At 39.0% G+C, this 22,675-nt stretch overlaps 1 protein-coding gene across 2 annotated transcripts in view; it reads left to right on the top strand.

Annotated features, from left to right (window-relative positions):
- Positions 1–22,675, top strand: part of aqr (aquarius intron-binding spliceosomal factor) — an 87,805-nt gene that overhangs the window by 26,640 nt on the left and 38,490 nt on the right. For both annotated transcript variants that reach the window (XM_051723163.1, XM_051723164.1), the window contains exons 18-26: positions 149–316; positions 2,056–2,225; positions 2,577–2,818; positions 3,564–3,707; positions 7,696–7,765; positions 8,473–8,583; positions 12,933–13,042; positions 13,388–13,523; positions 20,309–20,518. In XM_051723163.1, the coding sequence (XP_051579123.1) occupies positions 149–316; positions 2,056–2,225; positions 2,577–2,818; positions 3,564–3,707; positions 7,696–7,765; positions 8,473–8,583; positions 12,933–13,042; positions 13,388–13,523; positions 20,309–20,518 (1,361 nt within the window). The remainder of the gene's footprint in view (positions 1–148; positions 317–2,055; positions 2,226–2,576; positions 2,819–3,563; positions 3,708–7,695; positions 7,766–8,472; positions 8,584–12,932; positions 13,043–13,387; positions 13,524–20,308; positions 20,519–22,675) is intronic.

The raw sequence follows: 22,675 nt of genomic DNA, 5'->3' as shown, positions 1-22,675 counted from the left end.
CTCTCTCACCTCATTAGTTATACATCACTCTCTCTCTTGTTTTATTTGAGATGTTAATGTATCTCTGTCTCCTCTGCTCTTTTACATGGATCCTTTCTTCCGGTTTCCACTTAACCATCTTCCTCGCATGATCTGCTCATTCTTCCAGGGCTGCGGAAACACGACGTGTGCTTCCTGATCACGGTGCGGCCCAACCTGCTGTACGGCACACGCTTTGACCGCCGGCAGCCATTTGTGGATCAGGCTGGTCTGGTATATGTCAGAGGATGTGAGGTGCAGGGCATGCTGGATGATAAAGGACGAGTTATAGAGGAAGGTGAGTGCAGATCGACTGATATTGATACCAATACTGTTTTATTTATTTGTTTTTTTAATGTTTTAGTGTCAAATAATAGAACTTGCTCAAAAGAGTCATTTGTTCAGGAATTGGATGACACTGGTCGAGCTGTATGTTTTGTGTTGTAGATTCAAACGAACTTGCTCAAAAGAGTCATTTGTTTGGGAATCAGACTACACTGGTCGTGCTGTATGTTTTGTGTTGTAGATTCAAACGAACTTGCTCAAAAGAATCATTCGTTCGAGAATTAGATTATACTGGTTGAGCTGTGTGTTTTGTGCTGTAGATTCAAAAGAACTGGCTCAAAAGAGTCATTTGTTTGCCAATTGGACTGCACAGGTCGCTCTGTATGTTTTGACTCAAATGAGTCATTCATTCGGGGATTGGACAACACTGGTCATGCTCTGTTTTGTGTTGTAGATTAAAAAAAGAACTGACTCGAGTCATTCATTAGGGAATCAAATGACACTGGTGGCGCTGTAGATGCAAAAATACAGACTCATAAGAGTCATTCCTTTGGGAATCGGACTATACTGGTCACGCTGTGTTTTTCGCATTGTAGATTAAAAGGAATTGTCCCAGTCATTTGTTCGACAATCAGACCAGACAGGTTGCTCTGTATGTTTTGCGCTGTAGATTCAAAAAAACTGGCTTAGGAATCAGACTAAAATGGTCATGCTGTAGATGAAGAAAAAAAACAACAGCTGTTTTTTTTAATCTACAGATAAACTGGAAACAGAAGTAAGGATCCATGTAAAAGAGCAGTGGAGACAGAGATACATTAACATCTCAAATAAAACGAGAGAGAGAGTGATGTATAGATATACAGATAAATACAAAAAAATGTCAGTTATTCATTCGGGAATCCAATTACACTGTTCGTACTGTATGTTTCACACTGTAGATTCCGAAGCGGGCAGAACTGGTGCTGAATTGTGCTGCAGGAAACACTGTCAAGAGTATTTAAGTATGGTGCTCTGTCCGCATCAGCGGCAACTTGCAAGTTTAAGAAGCATTAATGGAACTGAAAGTCATAAATCGTACGGTTTCTTTAATCATAACCGGTTCCGATTAAGAACCAATTGTTGGTTCCCACCCCTACCAATAATACCAGCTATTTTTTGCTAAATAATTAAGTAAAAAAAAAAATGCTTTCTAAATACATTAATTAAAAGAATAACACATCAGCCATTTATCAGCAGACCCGACATTGCATAACCAATAACTGTAACCAGTTAAGTAGAACAGTGTGAATATTGGTAAAAATATTAGTCAACATGATTAACAGTCTTTCTCTTAAGACCTCATAGCAGACGCCCTCTGTGTTAGTGGGAATTGGAACCTTGGGTATAATTAGTTAGCATGGGCTGGAGGGAAGTTATATTTCAATTTATTTTAGAAAAAGTACGTAGAGATGTCCAGAATCGCTGGTCTTTTTTCTTCGGGTAAAGAAGCGCTGCTGTGATTTCAATGCCATTTACTTAAACGAGCCTCAATTTAGACAGATTATCAGTTTTTACATCATTACATTACATTTATTCATTTAAGAGAGGCTTTTTCCAAAGCACATTACAAATGAGGAATCATTAGATTGCTTCGTCATTTGGTGCTTCTGTAGTCAAACTGTGCTAAATTCCTACGCAGATTGTGTGCTGTTCAGTTTGGATTTAATTCTGATATATAAAGATAAATTAATGTTTTCTGATGTTTATCTAAAGGTCCTGATCCAAAGCCCAAGCTAAGAGGTAACACCAGAACAATCCGGGTGTGGCTCGACCCAAACCAGTACCAGCAGGACATGACCAACAGCATCCAGAATGGAGAAGAAGATCCCTACGAGACCTTCAACGTCATTATGAGACGCAAACCCAAAGAGAACAACTTCAAGGTCAGAGCATTCCTCATATGTACCTGTCAGGAAACTGTAGACTAACAGTATAAAGTCTGAAGCGGGGCCGTTGACACCAAACACATTTTGCATCTGTCTGCACTGTTTTTATTTGTTTTTCAGTGCAAACATGCGCAAGACGGGCATCTTTGACTGTTAAGCCGCATCTCGCTGTGTTTTTATCTTCTTGTGAAGGAGTGCTGCATATAGACTCTGTGCCAAGTTAAACACTTCTGTTCAAAACACGTTCTGTTCAATTCGTTGCGCTTGATCTAGCTTTTTTTTATGTATAGAAGCGTTGGTGAGAATCTCACCCAAACATACTGCTCACTGTAACTGTTTTGCGCACAGGCTGTGCTGGAGACGATTCGTAACCTCATGAACACTGAGTGTGTGGTACCTGACTGGCTTCATGACATCATTCTGGGATATGGAGATCCAGGAAGTGCCCATTACTCAAAGATGCCCAATCAAATTTCCTCTCTGGACTTCAATGACACCTTCTTGTCCATTGAGCATCTGAAGTCCTGTTTCCCCAATCACACGGTGAAGGTCACAGAGGAAGACCCCGCTCGGCAGGTCCCGCCTTTCAGGTTAGACTCTGAGATTAAAGCTGTAAATGTCATTAATGATAAATGTTGTTTAGTATTTTTTACAGCAATGCAGCTCACTAAGGTTTGGAACAGAGTTCAAATATACTCACTGAGCACTTTATTACGAACACCTGTACAGCCACTTATTCATGCAATTATCTAATCAGTCAATCATATGGCAGCAGTGCGATGCATAAAATCATCCAGATACGGGTCAGGAGCTTCAATTAATGTTCATGTCAACCATCATAATGGGGAAAAAATGTGATCTCAGTGATTTGGACCGTGGCATGATTGTTGGTGCCAGATGGGTTGGTTTGAGTATTTCTGTAACTGCTGATCTCCTGGGATTTTCACACACAACAGTCTCTAGAATTTACTCAGAATGGTGCCAAAAACAAAAAACATCCAGTGCGGGGCAGATCTGCGGATGGAAATGCCTTGTTGATGAGAGAGGTCAACAGAGAATGGCCAGACTGGTTCGAGCTGACAGAAAGGCTACGGTAACTCAGATAATCACTCTGTACAATTGTGGTGAGAAGAATAGCATCTCAGAATGCACAACATGTCGAACCTTGAGGCGGATGGGCTACAACAGCAGAAGACCATGACAGGCACTTTATTAGGACCATAGTGTTCCCAATAAAGTGCTCAATGAGTGTATACTTCATAGAGTAATTTGTAGATTTTATATGATAGAGGTAACATGGACCAGGTTTATTGAATTGTGTCTCTTTCCATGCAGAATTAAATTCCCTGTGCAGAATGTGAAGGGTAAAAAGCGTAAAGTGAATGAAGAAGAGGTTCAGGATGAGGAAGATCTCACACTGGTGGTGGAGCCTCACGTGATTCCTAACAGGGGGCCGTATCCATACAACCAGCCCAAAAAGTATGTTGAAGTCATGAACATGGTCACAGGTCAAACTCGAGGTCATGACACCAGAACTGTGTGAACTACGCTAATGTTAAGTTAGTGTGGAAACTCGGGGTCTGTTTTTTGTGATTTTAAAATATCTATAGTGAATGTTTTGCTCTAAAATACTTTTGAGTTAGGGCTGAACGATTTGGACAAAAAATCTAGCATCACAATCATTATTTTTTTGAATCCCAGTCAACTTGAATTTTATATTATTACAATAATAATAAGTTGTTGAGAAATGTTAAGAAATTGTTATAGAAATATATTATTGTACAACCCCAATTCCGAAAAAGTTGGAACAGTATGAAAATGCTAATAAAAACAAAAAGGAGTGATTTGTAAATTATATTCACCATTTTCTATATTGAAAGTACTACAACTACACATTATATGACAATATAAGAATTTAATTGTTTTTTGAAAATGTACAGTAATTTCAAATCAGATGATTGCAACATGCTCCAAAAACATTGGGACAGTCGAGTGTTTACCACTGTGAAACATCACCATTTCTTCTATTAACACTTATTAAGCATTTGGGCAGTGAAGACACAAGTTTAAGTTTAGAAAGAGGAATTTTACCCCTATCATCCATTATGCAGGTCTTCAGCTGCACAGTTGTACGGGGCCTTCCTCTAATGCGCATCATAATGCGCCACACATTCTCAATTGGAGACAGGTCAGGACTGCGGGCAGGCCAGTCTAGCACCCATACTCTCTGCCCACACAGTCATGCACTTGTAATCCGGGCACTATGTGGTTTGAAGTTGTCCTGCTGGAAAATGCAAGGACGTCCCTGGAAAAGACGGTGCTGGATGGTAGTATATGTTGCTCCAAAATTTCTACATATCTGTCTGCATTCATGGTATTCTCACAGATGTGTGAGTTACCCATGCCATGGGCACTGACACACCCCTTACCCATACTGACACTGGATTTTGAACCTGACGCTAATAACAGCTTGGATGGCCCTTTTCCTCTTTGGCCGGATAACATGACGGCTTTGTTTTTCAAAAACTTTATGAAATGTGGACCCATTGGACCAAAAAACACGGTTCCACTGTTCTACTTTTTTTGCTTCCTGCTTCGCTACTCTTTGGATGCTCTGTTTACTGCTCCGCGCTTTACGTATTATATCAGAAGTTCAGCACAGTGCTCAAAACGACATAATTTGGCACCCACTCTACAACCAGAGACACTTGGGACTGATATTTTACTACAAAAAGGGAGTTTTTCTGTGAAAGCGGTCTACCAGCCTCCTCCAACTGGCAGTTTACATACCTGAAAATAGACAACACAGCTGCCTTCACACAGACAGATGAGGAAGAAAATGCCTCCTTTCAGATCAAACGCCACTTGCTGCACAAACTGCCATAGACTTCTACAAAAAAAATCACAGTTCTTGAAACAAAACTACTTGCAGTATGGCCAACCTTGATGGATTACACAGGAGACTGTCACCGTGGACCTCCTCAGCCTACAGCCGGTGAGTCCTGTGAATCAAACGTTCCTTGACAGGCTATACTGAGATTTGAAAACCCAGCAAAACAGATGGCAGAAGTGACTGGTGAAAGTGAGGGCAAAAACCAACGGCATAAACAGGGAGCTAGACCCAATGGTGCTTGATATATCAGACAGTCACAAGCATATCACATATTGCAGCATTGGCATCTTCCACTCCAGTTATGACTCGACTAACCAATACTGGTATTCTTCCACCACCGATATGTCTTGAAAATAGAAACCATTAATGAATGTGGAGGAAGAAATCCCAAACGTTATCAGGCTTATATCACAACAGCCAGCAGCTAACACTACAGCTGGCATGCACTCAAGGTCAAGCAGGCAGCGGCATTCAGCTGAGACCACAGCTGAGCCCAGCACTCTGACCATTATCAGAAACATTGGTAGCGGGGCTACTACCACTTGCTGCATTCCTCGAGCAACAGTTTCTGAGGTAAATAAGGAACTTATGAACATTCTGATTCATAAGACTGTGAATCGAGTTATTATACATGTGGGGGAAATTGATATTCAGAACGAGCTGAATATCAACAAATCCAACAATAACACAGCAAAGACACAACAACATGGGGCTGAGCGCCACACACAGAGCATACTACAGTCAGACTGTGACGACTTAAAACTGCTCCAAGATACAGGACCCAAGGATGATTTCCGGGAAAAAAGCCAAGAAAGCCAACATAACAACAACATACATCACTCATCACTCAAAAATGGAGGAACTAGTGTATGCTGGTAGCTCTCATACTCCATTGCTGCGAGCCCCCAGAAACCAACCAAAAAATGGCGGGCTCCTCTACCACCAAAACCTGCAGGCCCAGCTCAACCTCCCTCTGAGAGAGCTCTCCAGCCACTGCCACAACGCAAGGGTACATCTCGTCGTCCTCCTGCTCTCGATGAACAACAAACAACTGATAACAGCTCTAATTGATGTGTATCTTGTCTCGCTACGGGAGCAGCAATACTCTCAAATGTTTACAGAACAAGGAGGAACCCGCTGTGCCAGTAGCTTTTGCAATATCTGTTATGTTAAGTGAAAGGAAGCCTAAGCTTTTTCAATACGGATTGCAAACCAATCTAATCTGTTGCATATTAGACGTAGATGAACTCGCACACAATCACGGACACACACTTAATCTGCTCATTAGTAAGGGTCTGAACATTGCGTCCACTCTTATTAAGGACGTTGCGCTGTCTGACCATTTCTGTATTTTCTTTGAAATATTGATTTCTCCTGCCACTGAAGTTACATCTGTCTCTGTCAAAAAGAGGTGCATAAATGAGGACACTAGTGTGCAATGTATCAAGGTTATATCTTTGAAACTGGGTATATCCGCAGACCGTGATGATGTTCTCCCCTAACTTTAACTCAAAAGTTAAAAAAGCTATTGATGGTATTGCTCCTGTAAAGGTCCGGACAATTGCTGGCAGGCGTAAAACACCTTGGAGAAACACAACAGCAATGAAAAACATGAAAAGAACATATAGGAAAGCAGAACGAATGTGGTGGAAAACACAACTTGAAGTCCATTACAATATCTAGCCTTCATGCTTTCAATTTGGAACTAGGCACAGCTAGACGGACCTTCTCAAACATTATTAACAGCAATATAAACAACACCCGCACTCTTTTTGCTACTGTAGGGAGACTAACAAACCCCCCAACACAGGTTCCCTGTGAAATGCTGTCTGATAGAAAATGTAATGAGTTTGCATCTTTTTTCATGAAGATCAATGATGTTAGAATGGCGATCAGCTCGTCCTCATGTTGCACTGAGGTCAGACAGAAATTAGTCACTATGTCTGATTTTGTGGAAATTGATGGCAAAACCCTGGAAGAAATAGTACAGCATCTTAAAACATCAACCTGCTGTCTTGACACACTCCCCACAACATTTTTCAAAAATATGTTTAGCTGTCTGGAAAAAGATCTGTTAGAAATAGTAAATGCGTCACTCCTTTCAGGCACGTTTCCGAAGTTCCTGAAAACCGCAGTTGTCAAGCCCCTTCTTAAAAAGTACAATCTAGATAACTCCATTGAACAACTACAGACCAATTTCAAATCTTCCTTTCATAGGCAAAATCAGTGAAAAGGTTGTTTTCAATCAGCTGAACAAATCATAGCACAGAGACGGCGCTCGTCAAGATCCTAAATGATATTCGGCTAAATACTGATTCAGGCAAAATATCAGTGCTGGTATTATTAGATCTCAGTGCTGCTCTTGACACTGTTGACCATTAACAGCTAAGTACTTGGTAAAACGAATTTGTTCAAATATAATCCCTAAACAATCTGAGACATAAGTGGAATATTCAGAATAATGTTATAATTATCAGAATAATAAAATACAGAGTAATGAAACTTAAATTCAGTTTAAAATTAAAAACAAGTAAGGCTTAAGGAAACATTTACAGTTTTTGTTCACTTCAACAGGAACACCATCCAGTTTACCCCGACTCAGATCGAAGCCATTTGTGCAGGGATGCAGCCGGGCCTTACAATGGTGAGATAAATGTACCTGTATGCAAATGTCACTACACATTTTTTCCCATATTTTTCTTGCATAACATGATCAGCAAAATAGTAGATAAAAATAATTATCATTCTCTAGGGATGTGCACAAGTAATCGATTAATCGAGTACTCATTCAGCTTTAATTATTCGTCTATTAAAAACACCCCTTGAATATTGCAATTTGATTTTCCTTTGTATCTTTGCCTGCCATTAACAACAATTAAACTGCCTCTCCCACCTAAATCTTGTCGTCATAACTCAATGCATTGGGTGGTGATGTACCTGCATGACGTTGTTAATGGAATAATTTATTTAAAGTGATTATACTATGTGTGAGTGCAATTATTTATTTAGATGTTATTGCTTATGCATAGTGATCATTTAACTTCTAAATCACTTAAATTCACAATTTCAATTAATCGATTACTCGTTTTTATGTGTTAGAGTACTTATCTACAAAATTAATCGAAATGCCCATCCCTAAATCTCTCTCACTGCCATAACTCATCATCATATAAACAACAGCTTTTATCTTTAAAGATGTTTTAACGCTTGTAGCTCTTCTTAAAATAATGTTTGAGAGAGAAGAAAACATGTTTTAATGGTATTAGTTAACCCTGACTGGTAAAGCTGAATTGCTTTTTGTTTTTCTTGATATAGTTCATCAAATCATCTACTGTGTTCTTTGCGCTGTAGGTTGTTGGTCCTCCAGGAACAGGAAAAACAGATGTGGCTGTTCAGATCATCTCTAACCTGTACCACAATTTTCCCGAGCAGAGGACACTGATTGTTACACACTCTAATCAGGTACGCACCACAAACTACATGACAAACACAACTAGAAATCACAAAACTCTACAAAATCAAAAGGTTAGCATCTGAAATGAAAACTGTGTCATCATTTTCTCAACTCTTGTCCTTTTAAAACCTGAATATCTTTCTTCTGCAAAACACAAAAGGTAATAATTGAATGTCTCGTTGGCTGAATTCAATACAATGACAGAACATAGTGACAAAAGTAGTCCATGTGACTTTTCTGAGAGCATATGATCACTTTGTATGATGACCTTAATTTAAAATGTTATTCCCTCTTAAATCAAATCATTAATAAACTACTGTACCTAAACAGTGCTGATATCCAATATGGCAGCAATGTGGATAACATTTACCTAGGGCTGCAACTAACGATTATTTTAATAATCGATTAATCTTCGATTATTTCTTCGATTAATCAGATAAAGTGACTGCATGCTATACATTATATTTTAAACCTTTTTAATACACATATTTCAAAATATAATATACTGTATGTAATGTGTACATTGAATATATGGGTTATTTTTAAATACAGTGCATCCGGATTAAATTCATTTTTTTCCTCAAAATTCTACAAACAATACCCCATAATGACAACATGAAAAGTTTGTTTGAAATCTTTGCAAATTTATTAAAAATAAAAAACAAAAAAATCACATGTACATAAGTATTCACAGCCTTTGCTCAATACTTTGTTGAAACACCTTTGGCACCAATTACAGCCTCAAGTCTATTAAAACTTTTCATAAGTTTTCCTTTCATCAGGCTTTTAATAATGTGGATAAGGCGATGCGTTTTTAGACGCTTTCAGAGGTTGCGCTAAAAATAATCCATAATTTTGACAAAATGGGAAGATTAAAGTACTAAAATCATGGATGACTGACAAGCGTGAGTTTGGAGAAACAGAAAAGTTCTGTTCATTAAATTGGTCAAGAAATGTGATTTTCGATTTGAAAAGGCACTTATTCACTTATTGTTCAATAAAATTTTAGCATCTAATTTACACCTATTTTAGAGCACTTTTTTTTTTTTTTTTCAAGATTTTCTGCTGGAAAGAAAAAATTCTTGATGTTTTATTTATACAGTGAACAAATATTAAAGGCCTTTTATGACACAATATCTGACAGAAGCTTTATGTTAACAAAATATTCTGGCTTGGCCCGCATGCCCCGGAGATTTTTTTCCATCTGGAACACTTGTCTATGAAGTTGAATAGCCCTGCTGTAGGCCTATTACAGAGTTCCCATGGGTCCTTAACCCTGTAAAGCCTGACATATTAAAGAATTGTCAGAAAATTAAAAATGTTTTTGACATTAAACTGTTTTTAGTACCATTAGAAAAACTATAAAAAGTGTTGGTTTTTTTTATGTATCATATTTGATACATTAGGCTTTAAAGGTCATTATCCTCCTGAGGCCCAGCAGTTCATTTTTGTGTAGGACATTTGTTATTAAAGTTTTTCTTAGCCCATACATGCTACAGTGGTAAATCTTGGGGTATTATTACAGATATTACAGCTTCATTTTCTGTTAAATCATGATGTTCTGTAAAGCGGCTTTGAAACAGTGTGCGTTGTGACAATCGCTATACAACTAAAAATGACTGGACTATTATCAGAAGATCCCCTGGGCTTTTCAGAGATACCAAATGTTTGAGAGTTTGGCCATGACAACTTCCTCTCTTTGCTCTATAAATATGGATTGAAATGTATCATAGTTCAATTCAGCACATCCTCAGGAACTTATGGTAAAATGACATCATAATAGCTTGTAATGCTTATACAATGTATATGTCAGAATTTTCAAAGCTCTGGGATTTTTTTTTTTTTTTGTTGTGGTTGGCATGAATGTAAATGTAATGGTGATTGAGAGATGAATCTCAAAAGCCTGTTGTATCATATTTGAAAATAATATACAAAATTTTAACCAAGTTGCTTATATTCAGCAAATACTCCTTTTAAAATATCAGTAAAACTGTAATCGTTACTGTTTTACTTCATTAAAATATTTTACATTAAAAAAAACTAGTGCATGCAATACAAAAGCGGACATTTTTGAAAAACAAATTTTTCTTCAAGAAACGTCCACCAGGTGTAGGCAGACTTCTAGTACATTGCAGACAACAGGGTTTTCGCCCAAATTTTGATTGTTAATGATGCACAGGCTTTAGAAAATAGTGTTGCAAATTTGATACAGGCAGCGTTACAGGGTTAAAATGTCCTAAATTCAGTTTTCTAAAATGTATTGTCATAAAAAGTCTTAAATATCTTAAATGATCAAACAAAAGTCTTAATTATTATATAAAGAGGTAATAAATTTAGGGATGGAAAGATAGGAATTCTGATATGGCTAATGTGATTATTAAACTTGAAAAGGCTACTATTTAAATAAATGCTTATGTTAAGTGTGAAGACGTGGCACTGTTGCATGTAGGGAGCTCTTGATACAGTATTTCCAGTAGTGGATATTCCACTTATGACAAGCGATGATCTATTTTTAATGAATAATGACAATGTTTTCTTTAAAGTGTTTATTTTTAATATGTTGTGGATAATTGTTAGAGTGCATATTTTTTTTACCTTATGCATCGTTATGTATCAGATCTTTTTTTTTTATGGTTATCGTTGTTTTTTTGGTTGCACAATAAACTCGATCTGGGAATTAATTTAATCTGTACTGTTGGTTACAAACTTTTTCTCTCTGGCCAACCACATCACAGGAGGGAAAGATAATTAAGATAGTCTAAACTGAATGTGTTAATTATCAATTGCGAAAAAAAACTATTGGCTGATTAATCTGTTATGGCCTTTTTTCTACACATTATTATCATATCAGCAAAGTCCAATATTGGTCGACCACTACTTCATACTGTATGTATTGATATATTATTACATAAACCAATTTTAATGTTTTATATATATATATATATATATATATATATATATATATATATATATATATATATATATATATATATATATATAGTCAGTCGATTAAAACATTTTAATTGCAGAAGTTTTAGAAGTTAATTGCTATTAATGCAGATTTTGAAACATTTGTTTTCTTTCCAAAAAATAAATAAATGCATTTTGACATGAAACAAAGTGTAAATAGTGTCAAAATCTGCGATTTAGTCGCGATTAACCACAAAAAAATACGCCATTGATCGCAATTAAAAATGTAACTTACAGCACTGATATATATATATATATATATATATATATATATATATATATATATATATATATATATATATATATATATATATATATATGGTTAGGTCAATGTAGCTAGTCTTTCTAAAAAAAACATAGTATTATTATAGTATTCATTATGAAAAATAATATCCTAAACACATTATGAACTTTACCATAGTTGTAAAAAATTGAAGTGTAATAGATTACTACTGAGATAATATTTAAATGTAACATTTCTGTTATTGTACCGTGATACATTTTAATAAGTGTGGTAATGTGTAGTTTAAAAAGCCTGCAATTAATGTTGTTGCAAGCAACTTTTTCTTTTCAATGCTCTTTAGAATGTCAGGGCTGTCTAGCAGTTTGAGAAGGTTGAGTGCCTCCATAGCGCTTTAAAGTAGAAAATTCTCAATCGAATTCAAATGGCTCGCATAAGTTTTGTGGTCTGCGCCGCAATATCCACAAGCATATTTAGCACATGTAAAGCACAGAACGCAAGATGAATATCTGAAACATTTCAGTAATCAATAATGAAACTCATTGTCGATAACTTTCATTTTAGATTATTATCGATTTTATCGATTAGTTGTTGTAGTAAGTCATTTAACCACATTGAAACTTGTGCATGACCAAATGTCCCATCATGTTGCAAGAACCAATTAGAGAAGCTCGTTCATCATAGTATGCGTGGTTAAATGAGAACTTGTTTTATTGCTAAACGGCACATGAGCTTCTTTCATAGAGCTCATGAAAGGGAATAGACGTCAAGATTTTCATTGAAAAATGACTTCAATTTTGAGTTGCCTCTCACTATCATCTATCGTTTGTCTTGTGAGACACATGCACTGCTTTTATGACACTTTGGGTCCTTTTAAGCTTTAAAGTGAGACTATAGACGGAGCGCAATTTTCATTGAAATCTCTTTTGTGTTAAGCATAAGAAAGTACATCATACAGGTTTGCAACAACATGAGGGTGAATAAATTATGAATTTTCATTATTGGGTGTTGCTACTATGCTTTAAAAGGACACATGCATCCTTTAGTCCTTTTCTGAATTCCTGAAATAATTGGAATTGTTTGTTTTCAGTCTGTGTAAGGCAGACTTGTCAACTATATTTAAACATCTGTATTTGTGTTGTCCAGGCTCTGAATCAGCTGTTTGAGAAGATCATGGCTCTAGACATCGATGAACGCCATCTTCTGCGTTTGGGTCATGGAGAAGAGGAGCTGGAAACAGAGAAAGATTTCAGCAGGTTAAATTATTGTTCTTAAACTCACTAGCTCACTATGCAACATTTTTAGGCATCATAGGTGGGCTTAGTAGATTGTTTAAACATTTCGGGAACGTCCCTACTAATGTGACTTGCTTTTAAGCTTAAAAGAGTTTCCATAAAACACTATAAAAGTAGTCCATGTGACTGGTATGTCATATTCTGAGTCTTCTGAAGGCATACGATAGATTTTGGTAAGAACAACGCAAACTAAGTTATTTCAAAGGGAAAATCTTGACTATTGCCATAAATCTAATGAGTGCTTGAGAGAAACTCATTCTCAATGGTTCATTCAGCTTAATGAACTCTCTCGTCCTCTGTGTTCAGGTATGGAAGAGTGAACTATGTTCTCTCTCGGCGTCTAGAGCTCCTCCGCGAGGTTGCTCGTCTACAGGAGAGTTTGGATGTTCCTGGAGATGTCTCCTACACCTGTGAGACTGCCGGACACTTCTACCTCTATCAGGTACTCTGTGATAACCTAGTTAATATGGTCTACACATACACCCTTCTTCTGCTCTCCTGCTTACTTCTGGCTGTGAGTTTTCTGAAGACGGCACAGGAGGAGGTAATGGCTGCTCAAACAAGAGCTTCTCACAAGTTGCTGGAATTTTGGCCCATTCCTCCAGACAAAACTGGTGTAACTGAGTCAGGTTTGTAGGCCTCCTTGCTCGCACACACTTTTTCAGTTCTGCCCACGACTTTATCGGATTGAGGTCAAGGCTTTGTAATGCCCACTCCAATACCTTGAATTTGTTGTCCTTAAGACATTTTGCCACAACTTTGGAGGTATGCTTGAGGTCATTGTCCATTTGGAAGACCCATTTGCGATCGAGCTTTAACTTCCTGGCTGATGTCTTGAGATGTTGCTTCAATATATCCACATGATTTTCCTTCCTCATGATGCCATCTATTTTGTGAAGTGCACCAGTCCCTCCTGCAGCAAAGCACACTCACAACATGATACTGCCACCCCCATGATTCACAGTTGGGATGGTGTTCTTCGGCTTGCAAGCCTCACCCTTTTTCCTCCAAACATAACAATGGTCATTATGGCCACACAGTTCAATTTTTGTTTCTTCAGACCAGAGGACATTTTTCCAAAAGTAAGATCTTTGTCCCTATGTGCACTTGCAAACTGTAGTCTGGCTTTTTTATGGTGGTTTTGGAGCAGTGGCTTCTTCCTTGCTGAGCATCCTTTCAGGTTATGTCGATATAGGACTCGTTTTACTGTGGATATAGATACTTGTCTACCTGTTTCTTCCAACATCTTCACAAGGTCCTTTGATGTTGTTCTCGGAATGATTTGCACTTTTTGCACCAAACTACGTTCATCTCTAGGAGACAGAATGCATCTCCTTCCTGAGCGGTATGATGGCTGCGTGTTCCCATGGTGTTTATACTTGCGTACTATTGTTTGTACAGATGAACGTAGTACCTTCAGGTGTTTGGAAATTGCTCCCAAGGATGAACCAGACTTGTGGAGGTCCACAGTTTGTTTTTCTGAGGTCTTGGCTGATTTCTTTTGATTTTCCCATGATGTCAATCAAAGAGGCAGTGAGTTTGAAGGTAGGCCTTAAAATACATCCACATCAGAAGCTAAATGGCTAATTGTCTAAAGGCTTGACATCATTTTCTGGAATTTTCCAAGCTGCTTAAAGGCACAGTTAACTTAATATATGTAAACTTCTGACCCACTGGAGTTGTGATGTAATCAATTAAAAGTGAAACAATCTGTCTGTAAACAATTGTTGGAAAAATTACTTGTGTTATGCACAAAGTAGATGTCCTAAACAACTTGCCAAAACTATAGTTTGCTAATATTAAATCTGTGGAGTGGTTAAAAAATTAGTTTTAATGACTTCAACCTAAGTGTATGTAAACTTCTGACTTCAGCTTTTAATAGCATATATATTCACCAGATAAGGATTTTATATATATATTCAGTGCCTATAGAAAGTTGACATACCTTGTCAAAATCCTTATTTGTCACATTACACTCGTAAATTTAAATAAATTATATCTAACCTTTTCTGGGTAGCTCAGTGGTAAAAGACGCTGGCTACCACCCCTGGAGTTCGCTAGTTCATTAGTTCGAATCCCAGGGCGTACTGAGTGACTCCAGCCAGGTCTCCTAAGCAACCAAATTGGCCCGGTTGCTAGGGAGGGTAGAGTCACATTGGGGTAACCTCCTCGCGGTCGCTATAATGTGGTTCGTTCTCGGTGGTGCACGTGGTGAGTTGAGCGCGGATGCTGCGGTGGATGGCATGAAGCCTCCACACGCGCTATGTCTCCGTGGCAATGCATTCAAGCCACGTGATAAGATGCGCGGGTTGATGGTCTTAGACGCGGAGGCAACTGAGATTCATCCTCCGCCACCCGGATTGAGGCGAATCGCTACGTGACCATGAGGACTTAAAAGCGCACGGGAATTGGGCATTCTAAATCAGGTGAAAAAGGGGAAAAATCCAAAAAAATAAAAAAATAATGAATTAGTAATATACCTGGTTTAGATAAGTGATCTGCCCCCTAACTGTAACTATAAGCATACTTGGCAATAAAGCTGATTCTGATTCTAAGAGTAACCATTACAAACTAGCTCAGGAACAACCAGTCACCTTTCAGATCACATACCTGCCTAATTGGCCCCCACCTGACATCAGTTGTAGTGGTTTTGATTACTTCAGACTAAAACCCGGCTGTTCCATGAGGATTCCGTTACTAGTAGTGCATGGTAATGAATTCAAGAATTCACCATGGTTGGAAAGGTTCTTACAAAAGTGCTCTGGGATAAAATTGTGGAAAGGAACAGGTTAGGAGAAGGGGGAAAAAAAAATATTTCAAGGGCTTTAACTATCCCTCTGAGTACTGTTCAGTGCATTATTAAGAATTGGAAAGCACATGGCACCACCAATATCTTGCCTAGATTGGGCCATTCCTCCAAAAGTTACTAAAAGTAACTTTTTGGACTGAACTCCAGGCGCTATATTTGTAGAAAACCACACCAACCAGAACAAACCTGTGGATGGACTTGAGAGCAGTCAATCACCACTCACCCCACAATTTGACTGAACTCAAACAATTCTGCAAGGAAGAATGGGCAAATATTCCCCAATCTACACTGGCGGCAAAAAGTTTGGAATAATGTACAGATTATGTACTTTTATTCACCAAAGTGGCATTCAACTGATCACAATGTATATTCAGGACATTAATAATGTGAAAAATTACAATTACAATTCTTAAACTACTTCAAAGAGTTCTCATCAAAAATCCTCCACATGCAGCAATGACAGCTTAGCAGATCCTTGGCATTCTAGCTGTCAGTTTGTCCAGATACTCAGGTGACATTTCACCCCACACTTCCTGTAGCACTTGCCATAGATGTGGCTGTCTTGTTGGGCACTTCTCACGCACCTTACAGTCTAGCTGATTCCACAAAAGCTCAATGGGGTTAAGATCCATAACACTCTTTTCCAATTATCTGTTGTCCAATGTCTGTTTCTTTGCCCACTCTAACCTTTTCTTTTTGTTTTTCTGTTTCAAAAGTTCCTTTTTCCTTGCAATTCTTCCCATAAGGCCTGTGCCCCTGAGTCTTCTCTTTACTGTTGTACATGAAACTGGTGTTGAGCGGGTAGAATTCAATGAAGCTGTCAGCTGAGGACATGTGAGGTGTCTATTTCTCAAACTAGAGACTCTGATGTACTTATCCTCTTGTTTAGTTGTACATCTGGCCTTCCATATCTCTTTCTGTCCTTGTTAGAGCCAGTTGTCCTTTGTCTTTGAAGACTGTAGTGTACACCTTTGTATGAAATCTTCAGTTTTTTGGCAATTTCAAGCATTGTATAGACTTCATTCCTCAAAACAATGATTGACTGAGTTTGTAGAGAAAGCTGTTTCTTTTTTGCCATTTTTGAACTAATATTGACCTTAAGACATGTCAGCCTACTGCATACTGTGGCAACTCAAAAACAAACACAAAGACAATGTAAAGCTTCATTTAACAAACCAAATAGCTTTCAGCAGTGTTTGATATAATGGCAAGTGATTTTCTAGTCCCAAATTAGCAATTTAGCATGATTACTCAAGGATAAGGTGTTGGAGTGATGGCTGCTGTCTAGATTTGATTAAAAATGACTTATTTCAAATAGTGATGGTGTTGTTTTTTACATCAGTAATGTGCTGACTATACTTTGTGATCAGTTGAATGCCACTTTAGTGAATTAAAGTACCAATTTCCTTAAAAAACAGCAAAATCTGTACATTATTCCAAACCTCTGGCCACCAGTGTAGGTGCGCTAAGCTAATAGAGACATATCCAAACAGACTGATTGTTGTCATTAAAGCAAAAATTAGCTCTACAAAGTATTAAATCCAGAGGTATGATCACTTTTCAAACTCTGTTATTCTATTTTTTTATGTTTTTTACATTTTTGGAACTGTAGCCTTTTTTTTGTTACTTGAAGGCAAAGGTTTTACATTTTAAATAAAGCTGCATATTTTTATTTTTTTATTTATTTTTTTTTATTTATTTTTTTTTAGAAAAATATAGGAATATAAATATTCCAAAGGGGTATGATGATTTTCTAAAGGCAGTGTAGATAATTCACCAGATGAGTTTTTTTTAAATGATTATTATTCACAAGTTATGAAGTTTGAGACATGATGTACAGTAAAGTCAGAAGTTTACATACACTTGGGTTGAAGTCATTAAAACTAATTTTTTAACCACTCCACAGATTTAATATTAGCAAACTATAGTTTTGGCAAGTTGTTTAGGACATCTGTGCAGGACAGGAGTAATTTTTCCAACAATTGTTTACAGATAGATTGTTTCACTTTTAATTGGCTATATCACAATTCCAGTGGGCCAGAAGTTTACATACACTAAGTTAACTGTGCCTTTTAAGCAGCTTGAAACATTCCAGAAAATGAGGTCAAGCCTTTAGACAATTAGCCAATAAGCTTCTGATAGGAGGTGTACTGAACTGGAGGTGTACCTGTGGATGTATTTTAAGGCCTACCTTCAAACTCAGTGCCTCTTTGCTTGACATCATGGGAAAATCAAAAGAAATCAGCCAAGACCTCAGAAAACAAAAATTGTGGACCTCCACAAGTCTGGTTCATCCTTGGGAGCAATTTCCAAACACCTGAAGGTACTACGTTCATCTGTACAAACAATAGTACGCAAGTATAAACACCATGGGAACACGCAGCCACCATACCGCTTAGGAAGGAGACGCATTCTGTCTCCAAGAGGTGAATGTAGTTTGGTGCAAAAAGTGGAAATCAGTCCCAGACCAACAGCAAAGGACCTTGTGAAGATGCTGGAGGAAACAGGTAGACAAGTATCTATATCCACAGTAAAACGAGTCCTATATCGACATAACCTGAAAGGCTGCTCTGCAAGGAAGAAGCCACTGCTCCAAAACAGCCATAAAAAAAGCCAGACTACAGTTTGCAAGTGCACATGGGGACAAAGATCTTACTTTTTGGAGAAATGTCCTCTGGTCTGATGGAACAAAAATGTAACTGTTTGGCCATAATGACTTTCATTATTTTTGGAGGAAAAAGGGTGAGGCTTGCAAGCCGAAGAACACCATCCCAACCGTGAAGCATGGGGGTGGCAGCTTCATGTTGTAATGGTGCTTTGCTGCAGGAGGGACTGGTGCACTTCACAAAATATATGGCATCATGAGGAAGGAAAATTATGTGGCTATATTGAAGCAACATCTCAAGACATCAGCCAGAAAGTTAAAGCTCGGTCGCAAATGGGTCTTCCAAATGGACAATGACCCCATGCATACCTCCAAAGTTGTGGCAAAATGGCTTAAGGACAACAAAGTCAAGGTATTGGAGTGGCCATCACAAAGCCCTGACCTCAATCCGATAGAAAATTTGTGGGCAGAACTGAAAAAGCGTGTGCGAGCAAGGAGGCCTACAAACCTGACTTAGTTACACCAGTTCTGTCTGGAGGAATGGGCCAAAAACATCTTATTGTGAGAAGCTTGTGGAAGGCTACCCAAAACGTTTGACCCAAGTGAAACAATTTAAAAGCAATGCTAACAAATACTAACAAAATGTATGTAAACTTCTAACCCACTGGGAATGTGATGAAAGAAGTAATTCTCTCTACTATTATTCTGACATTTCACATTCTTAAAATAGTGATCCTAACTGACCGAAGACAGGGAATGTTTTCTACGATTAAATGTCAGGAATTGTGAAAAACTGAGTTTAAATGTATTTGGCTAAGGTGTATGTAAACTTCTGAGTGTATGTGCTGACAGTGCACGTTTCCATAGTCACATTTTTCTTTTCATGCTCTTGCTTCAATTAAGAGCACATGATTTATCTAATCAAAATAACTACATTTGCATTGAAGTGAGGATAAAAATATGGATGAATATTGTCAGCCAGTAATTGTTTTCATTTTTACCTCTGGAGGCTGCTGTTATACTGTAGAACCAAGTTGCTCAAGCTATCGGCAACTATCGGCATAGATTTTTGCTAATAACCGATAGTTCTTAAAAGCAACTATCTGCGCCGATTCATTGGTAAAACCAATATATCGATCTACCTCTAGTATAAATGTGTCAGATGAACATCTTTGGCCATTTCGTCGCATCTTATTGTGTTTTCAGTGTCTCACGAAGATGCTGTGTTTTTACGGATACCAGTTATGATTATTATCATATTTCTTGACGTTTGAAACAGAACATTGTCATCAAATTAAAAAGCAGTAATTTAGAGTTTGTCATATTGCCAGTATGTTATGTCCAGATTTTACGCTGTTTTGTGTCAGTTGAGTGTTTTTTTTATTTTTTATTAATCTGCTAGCTGCTTCAGGTAAAGGGTTAAAAGCGAGATTTTAACTATTCTATTGAGAAAGGAATGAAACAGGAGGAGGAACAAAATGATCTGTTCAGGACAGCCTTGTGTTGTATTGTCTATCTAAATCTACCTGTAGCAGTGCACATGCATATTGCTGCTTTCATTTGTATTCATCTCTCATCACTCTCTGTAGTCCAATCCATCATGCTGTGGTCGTTAGATTCATATCAGTGTCTCACGGGATCAGTATGGGCCATTAACTGTGATCGTAGAGATTGCATTAAAACTCGTGTAGCACTAATTAAGTGTAGATTGTGACTAGGCTGTTTGTACAGGTATGTGCTGCTTTAACTCTTAATGAGTTCTGCTCGATAATCCCCTGGCACTGATCATATCTGTCTCTCTCGTGTGCTGTAGGTGATGTCTCGCTGGGAGGAGTACATGAGTAAAGTGAAGCCGAAGCCCGATGGAGAGGTGCGGACAGAGGAGGTAGCAACACACTTCCCTTTCCATAAGTACTTCTCCAACGCTCCTCAGCCAGTGTTCAAAGGCCAGTCTTATCAGGAGGACATGGACATAGCCGAGGGCTGCTACCGGCACATCCGCAAGATCTTTACACAGCTTGAGGTAACTGTATGTGTGAGAAAGGAAGTGTAATAGTCTCTAAGCAAACCTTGCTCTGGTGTAACCTAAATGTCTATTCCTCTACTAAAGAGAAACCAGTTCATTGTTTCTTACTTAAAGGGAAAGTTAACCCAAAAATGGGGGAATTTTGAAGAATGTTGTAATTCCTCTTTTAAATACAGTGGGAGTGGATAATCGTTTCACTTTTAAGCTTCAAAATGGATGCAACAGTATCATAAAGTTCTCTTTCAACATTCGTTTGGTATCTCACTATGGGAAACGCCCTTGTAGGTGTAAACGATGGAAGCAGTTTTATAGCACTACATCTGTCCAATGACAGACAAGACACAGCAGTGACCAGGAAGCCCCGCCCTTCCTGATATAAGCCACTGTCACCTGCCTTTACATCATTCTCGTTCTCTTCCCCATGAAGATAGTTTTTTGGGATTGTTGGCGTTTAACTGTTTTCAAGGACGAGCCGTTGAGGTACGTCACTAAACATGGTTATATAAAAAAAAAAAAAACTGTAATTGTCAGAGAATTTACCAACATGTTACGGTGGGTAATTTCTCTATCGTCTCTCTCACGTTACTGACGGTCATAGTTGGTAATATTACTGCACTGGTGAGGTGTTTTCGCGTTTAGTTACGATAAATAAGAGAAAGTGATTTTCTGCCTCAAACTAACACGTCGTGGTGAGTCGGGAGGATAATCACTGGACCATGGCCACCGCAAAACCAAGAGGATCGAAAGAAAAGGAACCTTCTCGCATGTGTGCTTGCGGGGCTATGATTTCGGTCAAGGACTTACACCCCCTGTGCATCGCTTGCCTGGAGGTAAAACATGCGCAGGCAGCCTTGGCAAATCCTGAGTGCTGCCCGCACTGCATTAGATTCCCGTTAAGGGTTTGTGAGGCAAATGCGAGTCTCGGCTGCGGGAAAAGTTGACTCGTATCTTTCTCCGCTCCCGGTGGAAAATGAACCCTCAAAACCTGAGTCCAGAAGTTGGGGGGACATTATGGAGGAGGCCTTGCCGAATCTCCTTCCTCTTTTCGATGTCTCCGTTGAGGAGAGACGAGAGGAGAGGAGGAGGATGACAGTATGAGTGATCACCTTTTCAAGGATGATTAGGAGGACGAAGAGGATGCGATCCTTCCACCTGAACCATCCAGGTCACTGAGCGGGCAGAGCGGAGGCTTCCCTTCTCCGACACCCATGGCACCAAGCTGTCTATTGACTGGCCATCTCAACAGATGGAACAGGGCACGGAAAGGGACTTGTATGATGGGAAGAGGCTGCCGTCGCGTCTCTCTCCCACAAAACAGTACATTCCTGCCATTCCGGCGTGCATGGCAAAGATGAAAAGGTTTTGGGATAAACCCTTTTCACACAGGGTGCCCATTAAGGGTTTCTTATGCTTTGACATACATAATATGCAGGAGATGGGTATGTCCCCGGTTGAATCGCCGGTGGCAAACCACCTCCATCCGTCATGCCGGGCAGCTTTCTCCTCTGCAAGCGCTTCTCTGCCTGGGAAAACAGAAAATTTACAGGTCATCAGCTCTTTCAGTGAGGGCTTTGAATGCCACATCCCTCCTGACGGCATACCAAGCTGAACTGCTGGAAGAAATGGGGAAGCAGATTGACGCAGAAACCCCAAACCCAGCAGTGTGGGAGAAAATCTGCGTTATAGCATATTTTAATTTACGCACCTCCCGAGCGGCAGTTCAGAGCTGTGGCCACAGCATTGGCCTCTCAGTGGTGGGAGAGAGGGCATTATGGCTGGGACTGTCGGATCTCTCTGACAAAGAGAAACTTGAATTTCTCGATGCCCCGGTGGAGCCTAAAGCTTTATTTGGGGCATCAGTCACAGCCATGAGGCAGTAGTGCGATCTCCGGAAGAAAGAAGCAACATTTCAGACATGCCTCCCTTGCAAGGTCATTGCACGGCCGTCTCAGCTGGCTCAGCAAGCTCCACAGCACCTCAAAGGGGGACAGGCAGGTTTTCGCCCCAGGCCCTCCCTCGCGCAGCAGACACCACCCGTGAACATGCTGCCAAGACTAGCTCAGGCAAAGAAGCCATCCTTCGTGGCAGCAGCTGCAAAACATCGCCCTGCCCATCCCCATGGAGGGAAGAGGCGGGCAACCTAGCTGCATCTCT

Source organism: Myxocyprinus asiaticus, chromosome 17 (assembly GCF_019703515.2).
Source record: "Myxocyprinus asiaticus isolate MX2 ecotype Aquarium Trade chromosome 17, UBuf_Myxa_2, whole genome shotgun sequence".
Classification (NCBI taxonomy): Eukaryota; Metazoa; Chordata; class Actinopteri; order Cypriniformes; family Catostomidae; genus Myxocyprinus; species Myxocyprinus asiaticus.
This window is presented reverse-complemented; position numbering and strand designations above follow the sequence as displayed.